At 46.9% G+C, this 19,782-nt stretch overlaps 1 protein-coding gene across 1 annotated transcript in view; it reads right to left on the bottom strand.

The window, feature by feature from the left end:
- ZDHHC17 (zinc finger DHHC-type palmitoyltransferase 17) overlaps window positions 1–19,782 on the bottom strand; it is a 122,687-nt gene that overhangs the window by 68,943 nt on the left and 33,962 nt on the right. Inside the window, exons 2-3 of the mRNA XM_029078952.2 lie at window positions 13,207–13,310; window positions 2,817–2,939 (exon numbers count right to left, since the gene is read on the bottom strand). Coding sequence (XP_028934785.1) covers window positions 2,817–2,939; window positions 13,207–13,310 — 227 coding nt within the window. The remainder of the gene's footprint in view (window positions 1–2,816; window positions 2,940–13,206; window positions 13,311–19,782) is intronic.

Below are 19,782 nucleotides of genomic sequence, written 5' to 3'. Positions count from 1 at the left end.
ACGGAATCTGCAGCCGGGAGTTTGGTTGACTTTTCAGTCTGTGGCTCCGGCTATTACATCTGATCACATGCTTCCATCCCAAAACCGTCAGGCCCGAATAAAACGCTAACCTGCTAATTCCCGAGACGCAGAGTAACGGGTTAGTGGTGGCGGTTAAAGTTACAAACATCTAAGGAAGGAGGCAGGGGAAGGTAGGGCTAGGCTGTCACATCTCAGCAACGGGGAGGGGACGAGGCTACACTCGGGCATACGATGGGATTCTTGGTGCCAAAGACCCATCCCACACACATTTTTGACTGGAATTTTCTACCAAAGAGCAGATATGGCGATCCAAATGTAAGCAGCAGAGAATTTTTGATTCTCGATTTACAAAAGCCCCTTTCAGGTGTGGCAGAGGGAGGACAAAATGGCGGCACTACACTGGGCCACTCCTTTTAACACCAGAGTGCTGAGGCCCTCTGACTCTGAGGGAAATTGCCTAGGTCTCACACCATCTGGGCTTCCAGCAACCCCTTCTCCAGCATGGTAGGAGGAGGAAGAAATGGCAGCAGGAGGCTGAGCTCAGAGCCCACTGCCCTACAGAGACACTGCACAGCCCCCACCCACTCTCTGCACCCAGTAGCCCCTTCTTCCACATGGCAGAGGATGATACAGAGGCAAGCAATGAGATGCCTGACCTATTGGAAAGAGCACGGGCCCGGGAGTCAGGCAACCTGGGTTCTAATCCTAGCTCTACTGCTCGTCTTCTGTGTAACCTGGGCAACTCACTTCACTTCTCTGTGCCTCAGTTTCCTTGTTGGTGAAATGGGATTAATAATAATAATTGTGGTATTTGTTAAGCGCTTACTATGGGCCAGGTCTTGTAGTAAGTGGTAGGGTAGTTATAAGACAATTGGGTTGGAGCTAACCCACAATGGACTCACAGTCTTAATCCCCATTTTACAGATGGGGTAACTGAGGCCCAGAGAAGTGAAATGACTTGCCCAAGGTCACAAAGCAGACAAGCAGCAGACCCGGGATTAGAACCCAGATCCTTCTGACTCCCAGTCTTGTGCTCCATTCACTGGCCATATTGCTTCCCAATACATGTTCTCCCTCTTACTAAGACTGTGAGTCCTATATGGGATGGGGGACTGTGTCCAGTCTGATTATCTTTTATCTTCCCCAACACTAAGTACAGCATTTGGCACGAAATAAGCGTTCAATAAATACCCAACTATTATTATTGGCTATGCTTTTCCAACTTTTAAAATGCTGGGAAGCCTATGAGTGCAGCTATAACAGTTTATTCATTCAACAGTATTTACTGAGCGCTTACTATGTGCAGAGCACTGTACTAAGCACTTGGAATGTACAAATCGGTAACAGAGACAGTCGCTGCCCTTTAACGGGCTTACAGTCTAATCAAGTTTACAAACATATAGAGGAGGACACTCTGAGCCTGAAGCCTCAGTGAGTTCCTACAGAGCTTGGGCAGGGCCTAGTTCACACGTGGGTCAGGTCTGGGGTCTTCAGGCCCACACCAGCCTCCTCCTCCTCCTCCTCCTTCTTCAACATGCACAACTTGAGAGACGCTGCTGAAGGTTTGTGACCAAAGACTATTTACCTAGATCAATGGAGAGTTTTAGGACACCAACCTCCAAGACCTAATTCTTTTACTGGTCTTGACATTGTGCTCTTGGTCTGTTGATTCTGCTGCCTGTTGTTCTTGGCGATACAGTCTTACTGTTGTCTTTACCTGCTTATCCCCACCCCGATTCTGAGTCCCAGAAACTCCACCTCACCTCTTCCGTTTGTGCCTACTACAGAGTTTAGCACAGTGCTCGGCATAGTGCTAAACATACTCTACTGTTCATCAGCAGACAAGCAGGTGGCGACCAAATCGCCCTACCTGAAACTGATTTTAGTATCCGTCTTCCCCGCTAGACCGTAAACCTCTCTGGGGCATGGATCAGGTCTATTAACTTTATTGTACTCTCCTGAGAACTTAATACAGTGCTCCGCACAGAGAAAACCCTTGGAAAATATTATTGATTGATGAAGATATTTCAGTTGGCTTAAGCACCCAGGTGTTTTTCTATCCAGAGAAATTAAAACAATTCACCTCGAGGGAACAAAAGCAAAGGTCAAAAAGTACTTCTTTAGAGCCCATAGCTACATAACCCAATTTGTGGGCTAATCTGGGACCATGCAGGGTTTTCCACAAGGTGGCAGAATTAGCTGGAAAATTACATGAGGAAACAAAGAAAAGTTCAATCAATTAATTCATCACTCATACTTTTTGAGCACTTACTGTGTGCAGAGCGCTTGAGAAAGTTCAATATAACAATAAACAGACACATTCCCTGCCCAAAACGAGCTTACAGTCTAAACGTTACACGTTAAGCTAAAACAGCTGATGGGATGCAACCGGCTTTTGGAGGTGGAACTCTTAATTGTTTTGAGGACTCCCTTAAAGACCTATGAATAATTGTCGGCCACCTGCCTGCAGTGGTGGGCTGTCAAAAGTATATGGGAAAAAATCTAAAACTGGATTACAGATGTCCGTGTAACTTCACATCCGAATTCGTTTTTCACTTCAAGCCTGCAACCGGGCAGAACTGAAAATCAAAGGTCCATGACTTAGGGGAGGAAGGCAACTTAATCCAACTGAAATATCACAATTTAAGGCACCAAATCTTTATGAAGTAAATAAATGTTAGAATTTGAGGCTCTATTTGCACTATATGGCATTTCTCTTTCCATTAGACATCGATGATCATAAAAAGAAGACTTATCAAAATACGAAGGTATTCTCCAAAAAAGGAAATACGTACTTGACTAGGTCTATCCGGTTATTGATAGCCGCCCAGTGCAGAAGTGTAACGTTTTCTTTGTCTGGTTGTCGTACATCATAACCTGCCTCCACCAACTCTCTACAACGTTCATATATTCCATATCTGAAAGAAAATAGAAAAGTCAGTGAGGCACATACTATTAAAACACTTTACATATATAAAATGCCTAACAGCTTTACGATTACTACAGCATTTCTTAATAAGGCAGAGCTTGGCAAACTGTTTGAATTCCAAGTATCATAAAAATATTCAAACAGTAAAAATGCAAAGTACTGGAGAGCCTTCAAATACTTCCACAAGTTGATTAATCCCCCCAAGTCAATGTTTTACCCTTCTATCTTCAGAATCCTCTCTAGGGCTCACTAAGAAAATCTTTTTCTCTTCTCATTCAACATTTCAAAAGGATGAGTTGTCACCCTATCATTTCTGCTTGCATGCTCAATGTGTGTGCAATTATGCATTGCTCTCCTACTAGATAACCAGCCAGCTACAGAATTCCTTATGTAGTGGTCACTCCCATGGTCCCGGAGGCTTTTGGCATAGGGACTCGATGGTAGCTGACTATACTAGGCATGTGGCGAAATACAGAAAGAAAAAGTGACACGTTCCCTGCCCAAAAGGAGCCTAAAGTCTAGGAAGGTGTTCCTTCTCACTTGCTAACGTGGGGCCTCGGTGCCTAGTTAACTATTTCTACTCTAAAGCGAGGCCCTGATGGACACTCAGAAAAGACGAAAGATATTCAGAAACGCTCTCATTTCCACCTTGGTATTTTGAAGAACTACTCTACCCATTCTTCTTTTGGACACACGCTCTCCAACCCGGCAGAAATGCATCAGGGGATTTCTTATATGTATCTTTGGACCCTTTTCTTTAGCTTATTACTTTGCAGGTAGGAAAGTCCTGCCATGCTCCCCTGCTCTGTTAGCATCCATTCTGAGTCTCTGCACTGCTTATCCTACTGGAGACCTCCTCCTTGTCCTGAGCTTCTGTACAGGGGGGCACCAGGAGGGGAAGGAATGCGGGGGCTGAGGTGACTGTCCCAGGAGCGCGGTGGTTGCATGAGCTCAAAGCCCGTTTGTCTGAAGCCGTCTAGGTGTTGAAACAACTAAATAGAAATATACAAATAACTAAATGATCATGTTAGGGACAGGGGAGCATACAAGTGGCAGCTGAAGTCATTTCCTCTTCTGTAAGCATGTCAGAGTCTCAATTCCCACTTTAAAGATGAGGTAACTGAGGCACAGAGTAGTGGAGTGACTTGCCAAGGTCATACAGCAGACAGGTGACAGACGGCATTAGAACACATGACCTCCTGACTCCCAGGCCCAAGCTCTACCTGCTACACCATGCTGCTTCTCCATTGATTGCTTGATTGATCAGTTTCCAATGTACTTGACCTAGTTCTGGAAGTAGTCATCCCAGAAAAACCCTAGCCACAATAAGGCTAAGTGGGGTGGGGGAGAGCAGAAGGGGTGTAGAAGGTAGAGGAGTCAAATATGAACCGCTCTGCCCAGGATCTCAAAACGACTTGCTTCATTTCTGATGAACAGGAGCAGACCGAAAACATTTTTATCATTATTAGCAGTATTATTATGGCGTTTGCTAAGTGCTTACTCTGTATCAAGCACTGTTCTAAGAGCTGAGGTAAATATAAATTCATCAGGTTGGACAAAGTCTCTGTCCCACATGAGGGTCACAGTTTAAGCGGATGGGAGAAAACACATCTTATAGTTGAGGAAACCATGGCACAGAGAAGCCCCAAGGTCACACAACAAGCAATTGGCAGAGCCGGAATTACAACCCACATCCGATGAGTCCCAGGCCCTTGCTCTTTCCACTAGGCACGCTGCTTCTCAAACACATACAAGAAAATTGTAAGTCAGTCAATGGTATTTACTGAGCACTATCTCTGTGCAGAACACTATAACTAAGCACTTGGGAAATCACAGAACAGCAGAGTTTGTAGATATGATCCCTGCCCATACGGGGTTTACAGTCTACGGGAGGAGACAGACATTAAAATCCCCAATTAGACTGTAAGCCCGTCAATGGGCAGGGACTGTCTCTATCTGTTGCCGATTTGTACATTCCAAGCGCTTAGTACAGTGCTCTGCACATAGTAAGCGCTCAATAAATACTACTGAATTAAAAAAAATTACAGATAGGGAAAGTAATAGAATACAAGGGTATGGACATAAATACTATAGGGCTAGGGAGAATGTCAAAATGCTTGAGGGGTAGCCAGGCAAGGGCATAGGTGATACAGAGAGGAGGGCGGGAAGGGGAAATAAGGGCTTAGTCAGGGAAGGCCTCTTGGAGGAGATGGGATTTTTAAGAGGGCTCTGAAGGTGGGGGAAGCAATGGTCTGTCAGATAGGCAAGGGAGGAAGTTCCAGGCCAGAGGGAAGATGTGGGCTAGGGGTTGGTGGCGGGATAGACAAGATCGAGGTATAGAGAGAAGGGTGGTATTAGAGGAGCCAAGTCTGAGAGCTGGTTGAAGTAGCAAATCAGTGAGGTAAGACAGGTGGGGGCAAGGGAGCTGAGTGCCTTAAAGCCAACGGTAAGGAATTACTGTTCGATGCAGACGTGAATGGGCAACCCCTGGAGGCTCCTGAGGAGTGGGCGATAAGGAGTGATTGATTTCTCGGAAAAATGATCCTGGACAGGGGAGAGACAAGAGAGGGGGAGATGAGCGAGTTGGCTGGTTCGGGACTCAAGGCGGGATATGATACGTGCTCGGATCAGAGCGGACAGAGACGGAAGGATGGATTCTGGGGATGTCAAGAAACCAAAGGGATTTAGTGACAGACTAAATGTGTGGGTTGAGATGAGCTAGGAGATGAGGCTAATGCCAAGGTCACGGGCTTGTGAGACAGGAAGGTTAGCTGGATGGGCTACAGTGATGGGAAAGGCACTCCTCTGCCTCCCATCCTCTAAGTATACGTGCAACTCGGGGTTCAGTTCGGGCCTCTGCCTCTTCTCCCGTTAACCTACTCCCTCGTGGAGCTCATCCGCGCTCACACACTCAACTACCATCTCTAATTCCCTTAAACGGACCTCTCTCTCCTTCTCTGCAATCTGCACCTCCTCCTGCCTCCAGGACATGTCTGGCTGGATGGTCTATCAGCACCTCAAGCTCAATGTGGCCAAAACTGAGCTCACCTTCCCGTCAAATCCTTTCCTCCACCTAAATTTCCTATTGGTATCACCGCCGTAGTCAGTCACCAAATCCTCTCGGTTCCTCCTTTGCGTCGCCAGAATCCACCGCTTCCTCTCCCTCCCGATTACCAGTGTTGGTCTGGGGACTTGTCATATCCCAACTTAACTACCGATTCAGCCTTCTCACGTCGCTCTCTGACTCCAGATTCTTCCCTCTCTTTAGTCCATACTTCCCTCTGCTACCTGGATCACCTTTCTGAAATATTTTGCACACGTCTGCCTACTTCTCAATGACTGTCCATTCATTCCTCACCACACCAAGCAGAAATTCCTGACTGTTAAAGCACTCTATCAGCTTTCTCCCTCCTACCTATCCTTGCTCCTCTCCCACTATACCTTAACTCAACCACTTCATTCCTCTCAAGCCAACTTACCCGACCTCATTCTCATTTCTCCATCAACCTCCAAGCTCATATCCATCTCTTCTGCTGGAACTTCCTCCTCCACATCTGGCACAACACCGGTCTCTCCTTACTCCATCCCCTCCTGAGATCACACCTCCTCCAGGAGGTCTTCCCTTATATATCCCTGATCTCCACACCCTATCACCCACCCTACTGTTACTTAAGCAGCTCGCACAGTGTAGTGGAAAGAGCACAGGCCTGGGAGTCAGAAGGTCATTGGATCTAATCCTGGCTTCACTACTGGTCTGCTGTATGACTTTGGGCAAGTCACAACTTCCCTGTGCCTCGGTTACCTCATCTGTATCCTACCTGATTAACTTCTATCTACCCCAGTGCTTAGAAAAGTGCTTGGCTCAGAATAAGCACTTAAGAAGCATAATTATTGCTACTACTGAGCACTTCCACATCACCTGAGTACTTGGATGCTCACCCCTGCCCCCCCAGGGAACTTATGTACATATCTTATCTGTGTGCAGAACACCATACTAGGCGCTTGAAAGAGTACAACAGAGTTGGTAGACATGTTCCCTCTCCCAAGGAGCTTACAGTCTAGAGCGCTTAAATCCATATTCTAATACTCTGACAGTTCTCCTATTTATCATTTATCTTAATGTTTATCTCCTCCTCCAGACTGTGAGCCCCTTAGGGCCAGGGATCCTGTCAACCGACTCACACTGTACTCTCCCAAGAAGCGCTTAGTACAATATTCTGTAAATACCACTGATAACAAACTCAATTACTTCCCCTTTCCTGTAATTTAGTGTTCATTTCCCCTCACTAGGTTGGAAACTCTTTGATGAAAGGGGTTATGGCTATTAACTATGTTGTACTCTCTCAAGTGGTTAGGACAGTGCTTTTTCTCAGAATAAGTACTCCATAAATACTTTCGACTGATCGGTCAATCCCTCTACTGCTTTTGATACCATGGACCACTCCGTCCTCCTCCAAACACCGTCAGGATTGTGTTGTGCCGTACGGCGGTAACCTGCTTCACCACCTACCTCTCTGGCTGGTTCTTCTTGGTTTGACTCACTGGGTCCTCCTCTTCCTTCTTACTCTGGGTGACCCTCAATGTCCCTCCACCTTCTCCCTCCTACACCTCCTCTAAGAAGCCTTCCCCCTTTACCCAGCTCGCTTTTCCTGCTACACTATCTATGCACTTGGCTCTGTGACCTCTGGGCGTTTGATATTCACCTCACCCTCAGCCCTACATTACTTATGTACATATCCCAAAATTATATTTTACATATTATTTATTTCTATTACTGTGTGTCTCTAGACTGAAAGCTCTTTGTGGGCAGAGAATGTGGCTGCTGATTTTGCTGTGCTGTGCTCTTCCAAGCATATAGTCAGCACTCAATAAATACCACTGACTGCCTGAAGTCCCCTGCTCCTGATCTGGGTCTTCTACTCTTCTCCTTTTACACTCTCTATTTAGGGAGTTCATTCTCTCTCATTTTCACAAACATGTTATGCAAATAACTCCCGAATGTATAATAATTGTATCTGTTATGGCTAAGTGCCAGGAACTGTACTGAGCACTGGGGTAAATACAAGCTAATCAGTTTGGACACAGTCCCTGTCCCATATACAGTGCACTCTTAATCCCCATTTTAAAGATGAGGTAAATATGGCAGAGAAGGTTAAGTGACTTGCCCACTGTCACACAGCAGGCAACAGGCAGAGCCAGGATTAGAAACTAGGTCCTCTGACTCCCAGGCCCAGGCTCTTTCCAGCACTAGGCCATGCTGATTCCCAGACCTGGAATTCTACATCTCTTCTTGCCTCCAGGATATCTCCCACATGGATGTTCTGTCAACACCTCAAACAACACATCTATCACCAGAACTCCTGATCTTTGCCACCAAACGCCCTCCTCCCCCTAATATTCCCATCACATTCGACATCATCATGACCATCCTTCCTGTCCCAGAAGACCGGAATAGCGGAGTCTTTCTGGATTCTTCACTATCGTTCAACTCTCACATTCAGTCTACTGCCAGATCCTGTCAGCTTTTTCTGCTCCTTCCTGATACAAGCTCTGGTCTTGCCATGGCCAGATCATTTCACTAGCCTCCACACAGATCTCCCAGTCTCCAGACTCTCCTCCTAATAATAAATAATTGTAGCATGTTAAATACCTGCTGTATACTCAGCATTGTACTAAGCACTCAGACTATAATCAGGTCAGACACGGTCTTTGCCCCATGTGGGACTCACAGTCTAAGAGGGAGGAAGAACAGGAGCTGAATCCCCATTTTACTAATGAAGAACGGAAGCACAGAAGTCAAGTGACTTGCCCAAGGTCAAACTGCAAAGCCGAGATTTGAACCCCTGTTCCCCGATTCCCAAACCCATGCTCTTTCCACTGGGCCAGATTTCTTTTCCAATACATACCTCATGCTGCTACACTCATTCATTCAATTGTATATATTGAGTGCTTACTGTGTGCAGAGCACTGTACTAAGCGCTTGGGAAAGTACAACACAACAATAAAGAGCGACATTCCCCGCCCACATTGAGCTTACTGTCCAGAGGCAGGGAGACAGCATGGATCATCTTCCTCAAGCAATGCTGGGCCCACCTGTCTCCTCTAGGCAAAACCCTCCACTGGTTTTGAGGGTGTCCCAGCGTCAAACCAAAACTCTTCACAATCGCCTTTGAGGCTCTCCATGATGTGGGCCCACCTCATCCTTATCATTATCACTACTATATTTATTAAGCAGTTACTATGTGTCAAGCACTATTTTAAAATTTGCGGTAGATAAAAATGAATCTTGTTGGGCACAGTCCATGTCCCACATGAGGCTCACACTCTAAACAGGAGGGAGAACGGACACTGAATTTCCATTTTAGAGACGAGGAAACTGAGGCCCAGAGAAATTTAAGTGACTCGCCCAGCAAGCAAGTGATAGAGCTGGGATTAGAATCCAGGGCCTCTGACTCCCAGACCTGAGCTCATTCTTCTAAGCCACAATGCTTCTTGGCTATCTGCTCTCTTCACCCACTATTTCTCATGACCCCTAGATTTGTAGATATTTTTTATGTTTGTCTCCGTGATTAGAGGGTGAGCTCCTTGTGGGCAGGGAACATGTCGCTTCTTTATTCTAGACCTCCCAAGGGCCTACTTTCAGTACGAAGGGGGCATTCAACAAACGCTTCTCCTGCTATGTTCTGAACCTGAGACATCAGCCAATGATATTTATTGAGTGTCTACTATGTGTCGAGCACTGTGCTAAGCACTTGGTGAGACAGAATGAAAAATTCAGAGTCTACAGCGTCAACCCGTTAATTAAAAAACCAAAAGGGTGACTAAACTTCCTTTAAACGTGCAAGCAGTCCAGCGCTGATTCTGGCTCCGATCAGGCAGTCGCTGGAAAATCAGATGCACACATTTCAAGGTCCTTTCTCTATTTTAGCTTTATCTCCCTCAGCGGGATATATGTGAAGCTACGACAAACAGAGAACATTTACATCTATATTTAACGCACTTCCGTCCCACGCCTCCTCGACATCCCGGCAGCAGGGGATGGAAGAAGCAGTCTGAGCTCAAATCCAGCTACGTTTGGCCCTTGGTCAGCCAGCCCTAAGTCCTAAAGCCTCGGATCCCACATGCCGTGGCTGCGGGCAGGGGGAGCTGAGCTCCGACGGAGAGAAGCTCTAGTGTGTAGGGGATAGGAAACGAGAAAACAGAGTAATTTAGGAAGTTGGACTTGGCCTGGGTCACCCTGAAGAACAACGAGGGACTTTTTCAGGAGGGAAAGGAAAGGCAGTGTGGCCTACCTGACCCTAAGCTTCCTCCACTCTGCCGAGCAGGGCCTGCAATCTCACACTTGGATCTGTGCCCCCGAGGTACTTTGATTTCACCTTCACCCTTACCTCAGTTACGCACCTATCCCTATATTTCCGTTGCCGTCCCTCTGTGTGCTCTATTTTCCTGTCAGCCTCCCCTATCACATTATCAACTCCTAGTGGGCAAGAGTTGAATCTACCAACTCAGCTATACTCTCCCAAATGCTCAATACGGACATCGGTATCCCTGCCTCCTGTCTCTGGCCACTCCAGTCGATACTTCACTCTTTTTCCTGGATCATTTACCCAAAAACAAAAACGAAACAAAAAAACCCCCTAAATGCTCAGTCCATGATCTCCCTTCTTTTCAAAAACCTCCAGTGGTTGCCCACCCACCTCCACCTTATACTGAAATGCCTCACCACTGACTTGAAGATGCTCTTTTAGCTCTCTCCCTCCTACCTTTTCTCATTAGTCTACTACAAACCAATCTGCATATTTCAATCCTCTGATTCCAACTTATTCTCTGTATCACAGCCTCATCTATCCCACAGCCAACCCTTTGCCTGTATCTTCCTCTGGCCTAGAACTCCCTCCCCGACTTCACACCTGACAGACTACCATTCCCCCTACCTTCAGAGCCGTCTTAAAAATCACACCTCCTCCCTTAAGCCCACATTTCCCCTATTTCCCCTCCCTTTTGTATCACCTTTAAACTTGGATCCTTTAAGCAGTTGCTATTCATCCCATCCTCAGCCCCCCAGCACTTACCTACCTAATCTTGATCTTATTTTAGTGCCTATATCCCTCTCTCGATTGTAAGCTCCTTGTGGGCAGAAATGTACCCACTAAATCTCTTGTATAGTACTCTCCCAAGTGCTTAATACTCAGCACACAGCAGGACTCAAAAAATGCCACTGACAGTGCAGGAGAAGAGAGGAGAGGCAATAGATGGCTATTCCTTTGCCCAAGTGGCTGTCTGGTCCAGGGGCTGGTGAGGCCTAGTGGAAAGAGCACAGGCCCGGGAGCCAGATGATTTGGGTTCCAATCCCAGCTCTGTCAAATGCTCTGCCAATTGCTTTCTGTGTGACCTTAGGCAAGTCACGTAAATTCTCTGCGCCCTCAGTTTCCTCGACTGTAAAATAGGAATTCAATACCCATTCTCCCTCCTACTTCAGACCGTGAGCCCCTTGTGGGACAGGGATTGCGACTGACCTAATTGATTTGTACCTACCCCAGGGTCTTGAACAGTGTTTGACACAAAGTACTTAACAAGTACCATACAACAAATAGGACTAAGCTGGTCCTCTCAGCCTGGGGAAAGGACAGAGAAGAGTGTGAATCCACCCCTGGAGCTCACGACCCGCCTTCGCCAAGCCATTTTGGCCTTTGCTCCATTCTGGAGGGATTCAGCAGAAAATGGCAGACAGGACCCCAAAGGGCAAAAGGCAGTGCCCAGTCCCAAGGAAACCCAGGCCAGAGGTGGGACATAGGCAAAGGAACTCCCTCCTCCTTCATGTCTGATGGACGATGGTTCTTCTCACCTTCGAAGTCTTTAAAATAACGGCAAATCTCCTCCAAGGGGCCTTTTCCAACTAAATCCTCATTTCCCCTACTCTCTCTCCCCCCACATCACCTTTCCACTCGGTTCTGTACCCTCAAGGCCCTTGATATTCATCCTCATCCGTCCTCAGCCCCGCGGTACTTAACTGCATAGCCGTAATTTATTTTAATGTCTGTTTCCCACTTTAGACTGCAAGCTCCTTGTGGATGGTGAATGCGTCTATCAACTCAGCTGGGTGGCGCCTTCCCAAGGACTTAGTTCAGTCCTCTCCAGAAGCAGCATGACCTAAAACCAACAGCACAAGCCTGGGACTCAAAGGACCTGGGTTCTACTCTTGGCTCTGCTACTTATCTACTGTGGGACCTCGGTTAAGTCACTTGACTTCTCTATGCCTCAGTTCCCTCATCTGTAAAATGGGATTAAATCCTGCTCCCTCCTACCAAGACAGTGAGCCCTACGCAGGACGGTGACGGTGTCCAACCTGATAGTCTTATAGCTATCCCAGTACTTGGCACACAGTAAGCACTTAAATACCATAACAAAGAGACTGGTCAATTGAATGCCATTCCTTGAAGAAGGAAAAGGGGTGGGGGGAAGAGTCCCCTACTGTGGCTGAGAAACTGCCTGCCTGTTCCCAGCATGGTTTGTGCAGGCTGGGCCAGGTTTAAAAGTCGCCACTCTTCAGATCCTCTTACCTTCCAGCTGACTGGGTCATATGGTAACTGCAGCCTCGTCTGCCCGCACACCGTCAGCCCCACCGTCCACCGTGGGCAGGGAAACCCCTGCCGGCTCCCGGAATGTTCTGTTTGCCGGCCACGCTGGCTCCTCAGGAACCGGCCCCGAGGAGGAGGAGGACAGCAGAGCCCGCAGCATGAAGCCTCCTTAAAACCTCTGGAAAGCTGGTGGCCACGGTAGCCGCTGCTGTGGCTTCGGGTATGCTGGGGACTCTGAGCCACGAGGAGCCTGAAGTTCTGCTCCTCCAGCCACAGCTCCCTACTGACCTTTGTATCTATTTTGTGCGTTGTATATTTGAGCTGATCTCCTATGCTGTTTTGCTGTTTGCCTGTTTCATTTCTCCCGGTGTGTCTGCCTCCAGTCCTCCCCCTGACTTCCACCATCTATATTCCTAGATTGGGAGCCCCTTAAAAGACAGGGTCCGTGTTTACATTCCACTTCTGTATCCTATCCCAGCTCTTAGGACAGAGCTCTTTACACAGTAAGCCCTCACTACCACTGAACAGGAGACAATTGGGTCAATTTAAGCTTGGTTCTGTGGTTAAAATCACAAGAAATTAAGGCAAATTTTATTCAAAGTCAATGCGTATGACAAGCCCTCCATCCCATCACATACACATAGGTTGCAGAACAAAAACTATCTAGTGAGCACTTACTGTGTAGCTTTGACGATGTCCCAAGCACTGTAATCGTCAACGTGGGTTTTGCGTCCAAGGGATTCATTGTATCCGAGGTTATAGTGGCTTTGAGGCTTGATTTCCTACAGAAGAGAATCTTATACAGTGACCAAGTTTTACAACTGAGAGAAATCACCTGCAAAAATGGAAATACTTAGCGCCTATGCTGAGGTAATGGGAAAGAGAGACAGCATGGCCTGGTGGATAGAGCATGGGCCTGGGGCTCAGAAGGACCTGGGTTCTAATCCTGGCTCCACCACTTGCCTGCTGTGCGACCGTGGGCCGGGACCGTTCTTGGCTTCTGGGGCCGGAGAAGAGATGGGAGGAGGTAAGGGAGCAGAGCCAGAAGCTGCCAGCCCCTTCTTGGCCAGGGAGGCCAAAGAGAGGGCTGGAAGAGGGGAGCTGGGCACCCCCATTAGTGTGGTGGGAGACTCAGACATGGGAAGGGGGGAACCTGCCTCGGTTACCTCAAAAATGGGGATTAAAACTGTGAGCCCCATATGGTTCATGGACTGTGGCCTATCTGATTAGCCTTTATCTACCCAGTGCTTAGTACAGTGCCTGGCACATAGTAAGCACTTAAATGAATACCATTAAAAAAAGCGGGGGGGTTGATTCACGGTCAAAGTTAGTAAAGTCACTGAAGCTAAAACCCATGTTTTCATCCTACAATCAGGATATAAGAAAAAGGGAGTATTAGTGGTCGTTCTTCCCACAACACAAGTCTGCTCTGGACATTATTTTTTTAGAGCACTTACTGGGTGCACTAGGCGCCTGGAAGAATATATTACAACAGTGTTGGTGGACACAATTCCTCTCCAGAGGGAGCTTACGGTCTACAGGGGGAGACAGACACTGGGGGAAATGCTAGAATATAAGGATAGTTACTTAAGTAATCTGGGGTTGGTGTGATCTTCAAAGTGCTTAAGGGATATAACACCTCCCAAATTGGTGCAAGTGGCTAGGTATACGAAGATATTGTTAGGTGGGTGGATGTGTGCCTGGCAAGCTTCACAATGCTTCCGCCTGTCTCAGTACCACCCTGGGTCTCCTTCGTGTTTATGCGACTTTGTAATAGTTTCAGCGTAATAATGAGAAGCAAAGGTATAAAGAGTGGATGTAATGACATAGGAATTTTGAGAAAAATGTCAATCACGGTAGTATGCGGCAATCCGTTACCTTCTTACACACGATCAGTAAAACAATCTTCCCATCACATGAAGTTCTTCACAAGGACAACTACCGGGCAGTAGTCAAAATAACTATTATACACCAGTCTTTCGATGAACAGTACTGATGGAGTAAGCACTTGAAAAAGTACAAGTATATTTGGCCCTCCCTTCTTCCATCCCTGACCATCATACCTTCAATCGTTCACTTTCCAATGGCTCCTTTCCGTATGTTTTCACACATGCCCACATAGCTTCTATCTAAAAATTTTTAAAAAAATTTAAAAAACCCTCCTTCCATCTAACAGCCCCATCTCCCTTCTACCCTTTCTTTCCAAACACTTCACACAAGCTGTTTACACTCTTTGCATCCAGTTTCCTCTTTTTCAGCTTCTTCCTTGAACCACTACTAAATTCAATTCCAGGTCCATCTACAGTTGTCCATCTACACCCACTCCCTTGGAAAACTCTTTCGCTCGCATGGCTTCAATTACCATCTCTATGTGGATGATTCCCAAACCTACCCCTCCAGCCCTAATCTCTCTATTTGGATGTCCCGCTGACACCCTCTTGATATGTCCAAAATAAAATTCCTCATCTTCCCATCCAAACCCTTTCCTCCCCTATGACTTTCCCATCACCGTAGACAGCACCCCACCTCCCTGTCTCACAAGCCTGTAACCTTGGCGTTATCCTCGACTCACCTCTCACCTTCAACCCACATATTCAATCTGTGACCAAATCTTGTCAGTTCAACCTTCACACCATGGCTAAAATCCAGGCTTTCCTCTCCATCCAAACTGCTACTATGGTAATCCAAGCACTTAAGTACTACAACTTCTTTGTTGACCTCCTTGCCTCCAGTCGCTCCCCAATCCATTCGATACTTCACTCTGCTGCCCATATCATTTTTCTACAAAATCCTTCAGTCCACATTTCCCCTCTAAATCAAGAACCTCCAAAAGTTGTTCATCCACCTCTGCAGCAAACAGAAACTCTTTACCATCAGCTTTAAGGCATTCAATCACCTTGTTCCCTCCTACCTTACCTCTCTAATTTCCTACAAGCCAGCCCACACATTATTCTAATACCAACCTACTCATTCAATCAATCAATTGCATTTATTGAGCGCTTTTTGTATGCAGGGCACTGTACTAAGCACTTGAGAGAGTTAAACAACAAAGCAGACGCATTCACTGCCCATAACAAGTTTACAGTCTAGAAGGGGATAGAGACATTAACATAAATCAGATTGGAGAGGGGCGAGAAGAGGAACTTGAGACAGCAGGTGTAGATAACTTGCTCAAGGAGTTTGGAAAGGAATGGTGGGAGGGAGATGGGGTGGTAACGGAGGGAGCCTTGGGGTCAAGGGAGGGTTTTTTTAGGATAGGGAAGAATTGAGCATGTTTGAAAGCAGTGGGGAAGAAGCCACTGGAGATCGAACAGTTGAAGATGGCGGTCGGGGAAGGAAGAAGACAGCAGGAAAGCACTTGGATAAGATGCAAAGGGATGGGGTCGGATGCTCAAGGGGTGGATTTTGAGAAAAGACAGAAGAACTCCTCTTGAGAAACTGCTGGGAAAAATAGGAGAGTTGAAGAAGGAGCAGGAGATGGGAAGGACTGGGGAGGGACAGGGGAGATTTTACAGAGATCACACCTGAGAGTTTCAATTTTCTCAGTAAGTCAGTAGCCAGGTCATGGGTTCGGGGAGGAGAGGGGGTTTGAGAAGTGAGTGAAACCTGGAGTAACTGGTGAGGGCAACTGGCATGGGGGTCGATAAGGAGGGAGAAATTATTTTGCTGGGGAGAGGAGAGGGCAGAGTTAAGGCACATAATCTACTTGCGGTGGACAAGATCGGGTTGATATCTATTTAATTCTATCTCACTGCCGACTCCCCGTCCACATCTGGCACTGGCCTGGATCTTCATCTCCCTCCATATCAACAAATGGTCACTTTCCCCACCTTCAAATCATCTTTAAAATCCCAATTCCTCCAGCAGGCCTTCCCCAACTAAGCCCTCACTTCTTTTCCCACTCCCTTCTGGATCACCCTTGGATTTGATGTGCATCCTTTATTCACCCCACCCTCAGCCTCACAGCACTTATGAGTAGATCCGTAATTTATTTATATTAATGTCCGTCTCCCCCTCTGACAATAAGCTCACCGTGGTCAGGGAATGTGTTCACCAACTCTGTTATATTGCACTCTCCCAAATGCTTAGTACAGTTCTCTACATACATTCAACACTCAATAAATATGATTGATACAGTTTGACTTCCACCACCTCCACTCCCCTAAAATTGCTCTAAGTTCACCAAAAACCTCCTTCGGTGGATTTTACTCCATCCTCAACTTCAACAGCCTTTGACATCATGGACCACCCCCTTCTCCTAGAAATCCTATCTCATCTTGGCTTCACTAACACTTCCCTAATAATAATAATAATTATGGTACTTGCTAAGCACTTACTATGTGCCAAACACTGTTCTAAGCGCTAGGGTAGATACAAGTTTATCAGGTTGGACAAAGTCCCTGTCCCACATGGGGCTCAAACTTTTAATCCCTATTTTGCAGATGTGGGAACTGAGGCTCAGGGAAGTTAAGTGACTTGCTCAAGGTCACACAGCGGACATATGGCGGAACCGGGATTAGAACCCATGAACTTCTGACTCCCCGGCCCATGCTCTATCCACTAAGCCACAGTGCTTCCCTCTCCTGGTTCTCCTAACTCTGTAGCCCCTCCTCCTCGGTCTCTTATGTTGGTTCTTCCTTTGCTTCCCACCCCCTAAATGTGGGAGTTCTTCACAGCTCAGTTCTGGGTCCCTTCTCATTTATACTCACTCTTTGAGGAGCTCATTTTACCCAATGGCTTCAACTACCATCTCTATGCTAATGACCGCCAAATCTACCTTTCCAGTCCTGACATCTCTCCTCTACAATTGCATATTTCCTCCTGCCTTGAGGACATCTCCAACTGGATGTCCTGCCAACACCTCAAATTCAACACATCCAAAACCAAATCCCCTTTCTTCCCAAACTCTCTCCTCCCCACAGCTTTTCCATAACTCTTGGCAGCCCCTCCCTCCCCCAGACCGTCATCACCCTCCCTGTCTCACAGCTTTGGCATTATCCTTGATTCCTTTCCCTCCTTCAACCTACATATTCAGTCACCCAATCTTCCTATCTCCGCAACATCTCCTTTCCGAACAGATTGTTCTCCGGCTGATCCAGGCGCTTGTCATATCCCAGCTTGATTACTGCATGAGCTTCTTCGGTGACCTCCCTCTCCAGCCCACATTCCACTCTACTGCCCATATCGATTTTCTAAAAAAGTCACCCTGCACATATCTCCCCACTTCTCGAGTCCCCTCCAGTGGCTCCTCCTATTCATTACCAAATCAAGAAATAACTCTTCTCCATCAGCTTTAAGGCACTCAATCGGTTCTCTCTCTCAATGATCCTCCCACCACTCTGACTTCAGCCGGGCCCAAAGACTTCATTCAGCCCTTCCATCCCATCCCCACTTTACCAACCTACTCACTCCGCCTCTCTCTCGCCTTTGACCCATTGCTCATGCCCTCCCTTGGACCTGGCACCCTCTCTCCCTAGGTTCAAAGCCCAGCTAAAAACTCTTCTCCTCCAGGAAGCCTTCCCTGACTGATCCCTCACGCCCCCACCCTACGTTCTCTCCCTACCGCAGTCCTATTCCCATCCCCAGCACTTATATATTCTTATAATTGCTTCTCCCCAGTAATTAATTTTAATGTCTGCCATCGGACCCCATTCTCTCAATGATCCCAAGATCTGAGGCCAAGTGTAGTGTAGTGTAGTAGACGAGGAGCCAGGGAGACAGAGCTGGGAATGCCTTAGAGCCGGTGGTCAGGTGTTTCTGCTTGATATGGACAGGAGTGATCAACCCCGGGAAAGGGTTTGGGAGTAAGTTCCTTGGTGTCATTATCCAAAAAACTTAGAGAACTGCACGGCCATGATCCAGTTTAACCTCAATGCCATTTCCTAGTATAATATTGAACATACCCAGAAAATCACCCCAAGATGTAATAGAATTTAACAGCAATAGAACTCAGCAAAGATGAATGTTTTCTGATGACAGTAAACAAAGTTGATAACATCTCTTCTAAAAGAATGCTAAGAAAGCAAGTCCACTGATGACAAACCTGCTTAAATATCATGGAGGGGAACTTAAATGATTTGCATACGAACTGAGGGAAGGGTTGGTTACTTTGCACTATCTGAAAACAAGATAATGATTGCAATGGGGATGTAATTAGGACCACGCATGGGGAAAGATCACAGCAGAAAATACAAAGCCAATATCTGGAAGGTAACACACCCAGTCACTCCACTGTTACCAATGTCGAGAAGCAGTGTGGCCTGGTGGAAAGCGCGTGGGCCTGGGAGTCGGGAGGCCTGGGATCTTGCCTGCAGCCTTGGGTAACTTGCTTCACTTCTCTGGGCCTCAGTTTCTTCATCTGCAAAATGGTGATTCAACACCTGCTCTCCCTCCTACTTGGACTGGGAGTCCCGTATGGGACAAGGACCGTGACTGCCCTGATTATCTTGAATCTGCACCACTGCTTAGTACAGTGCTTGGAACACAGAAAGCACTTCAATAGCACAATAATTAGTCACTGGAGCTTAAAACTGCCAGGGCCAAGAGGAGTAACCCACAACCCTACTTCACTTCTACAGCAAGCTTCCTCTACTTCTGTGCATGAGCTGTGGAAAACCAGACACTGGGCTGACGTCATCCATCTCACTCATCCTCACCTGCTTTCATTCTGCTCTCTGCTCTGCCCGGCAACATTATTTCTGCATCTCACTGCCTGTGCCAGCTGTTTCAGACATTTAACTCCCACTTCAAGCCAAATCCCCCCCGAATCCCATCTCTTCCCCCACTGACCTGACCATGTAAAATCGAAGCAGTCAGGCATGACCTCCCTAAAATCTCTCCGAACTTTTCCAGTCCCTCCCTTCTTCTGCCCCTTCTTTGACTCTCCCATCTTTCCCAGCAGTATCTCAAGAGATCTCCTGCCTCCTCTTAAAATCTATCCCCTCCACCTGCACCTTTAACCCCAGCCCTTCACACCTTATCAAAATCAATCATATCTATTGAGCACTTACTATGTGCAGAGCACTGTGTTAAGGACTTGTCCCCTCCCTGACCACTATCTTCGACTGTTCACTCTTCAATGGCTTCTTTCTCGATGCTTTCAAACATGCACGTCTCCCCTAACCTAAAAAAAACCTTAACCCCACAGGTCCCTCAAGTTAGCACCTCAGCTTCCTCCTACCACTCCTCTTCAAACTCTTTGAGCAAGTTGTCAAATCCTGCTGCCTCAATCCATTAATCAACCATATTTACTGA

Source organism: Ornithorhynchus anatinus, chromosome 14, assembly GCF_004115215.2.
Source record: "Ornithorhynchus anatinus isolate Pmale09 chromosome 14, mOrnAna1.pri.v4, whole genome shotgun sequence".
In the NCBI taxonomy this organism is placed as follows: Eukaryota; Metazoa; Chordata; class Mammalia; order Monotremata; family Ornithorhynchidae; genus Ornithorhynchus; species Ornithorhynchus anatinus.
Note: the sequence above shows the minus strand (reverse complement) of the source record. Positions and strands in the feature narration are given on the sequence as shown.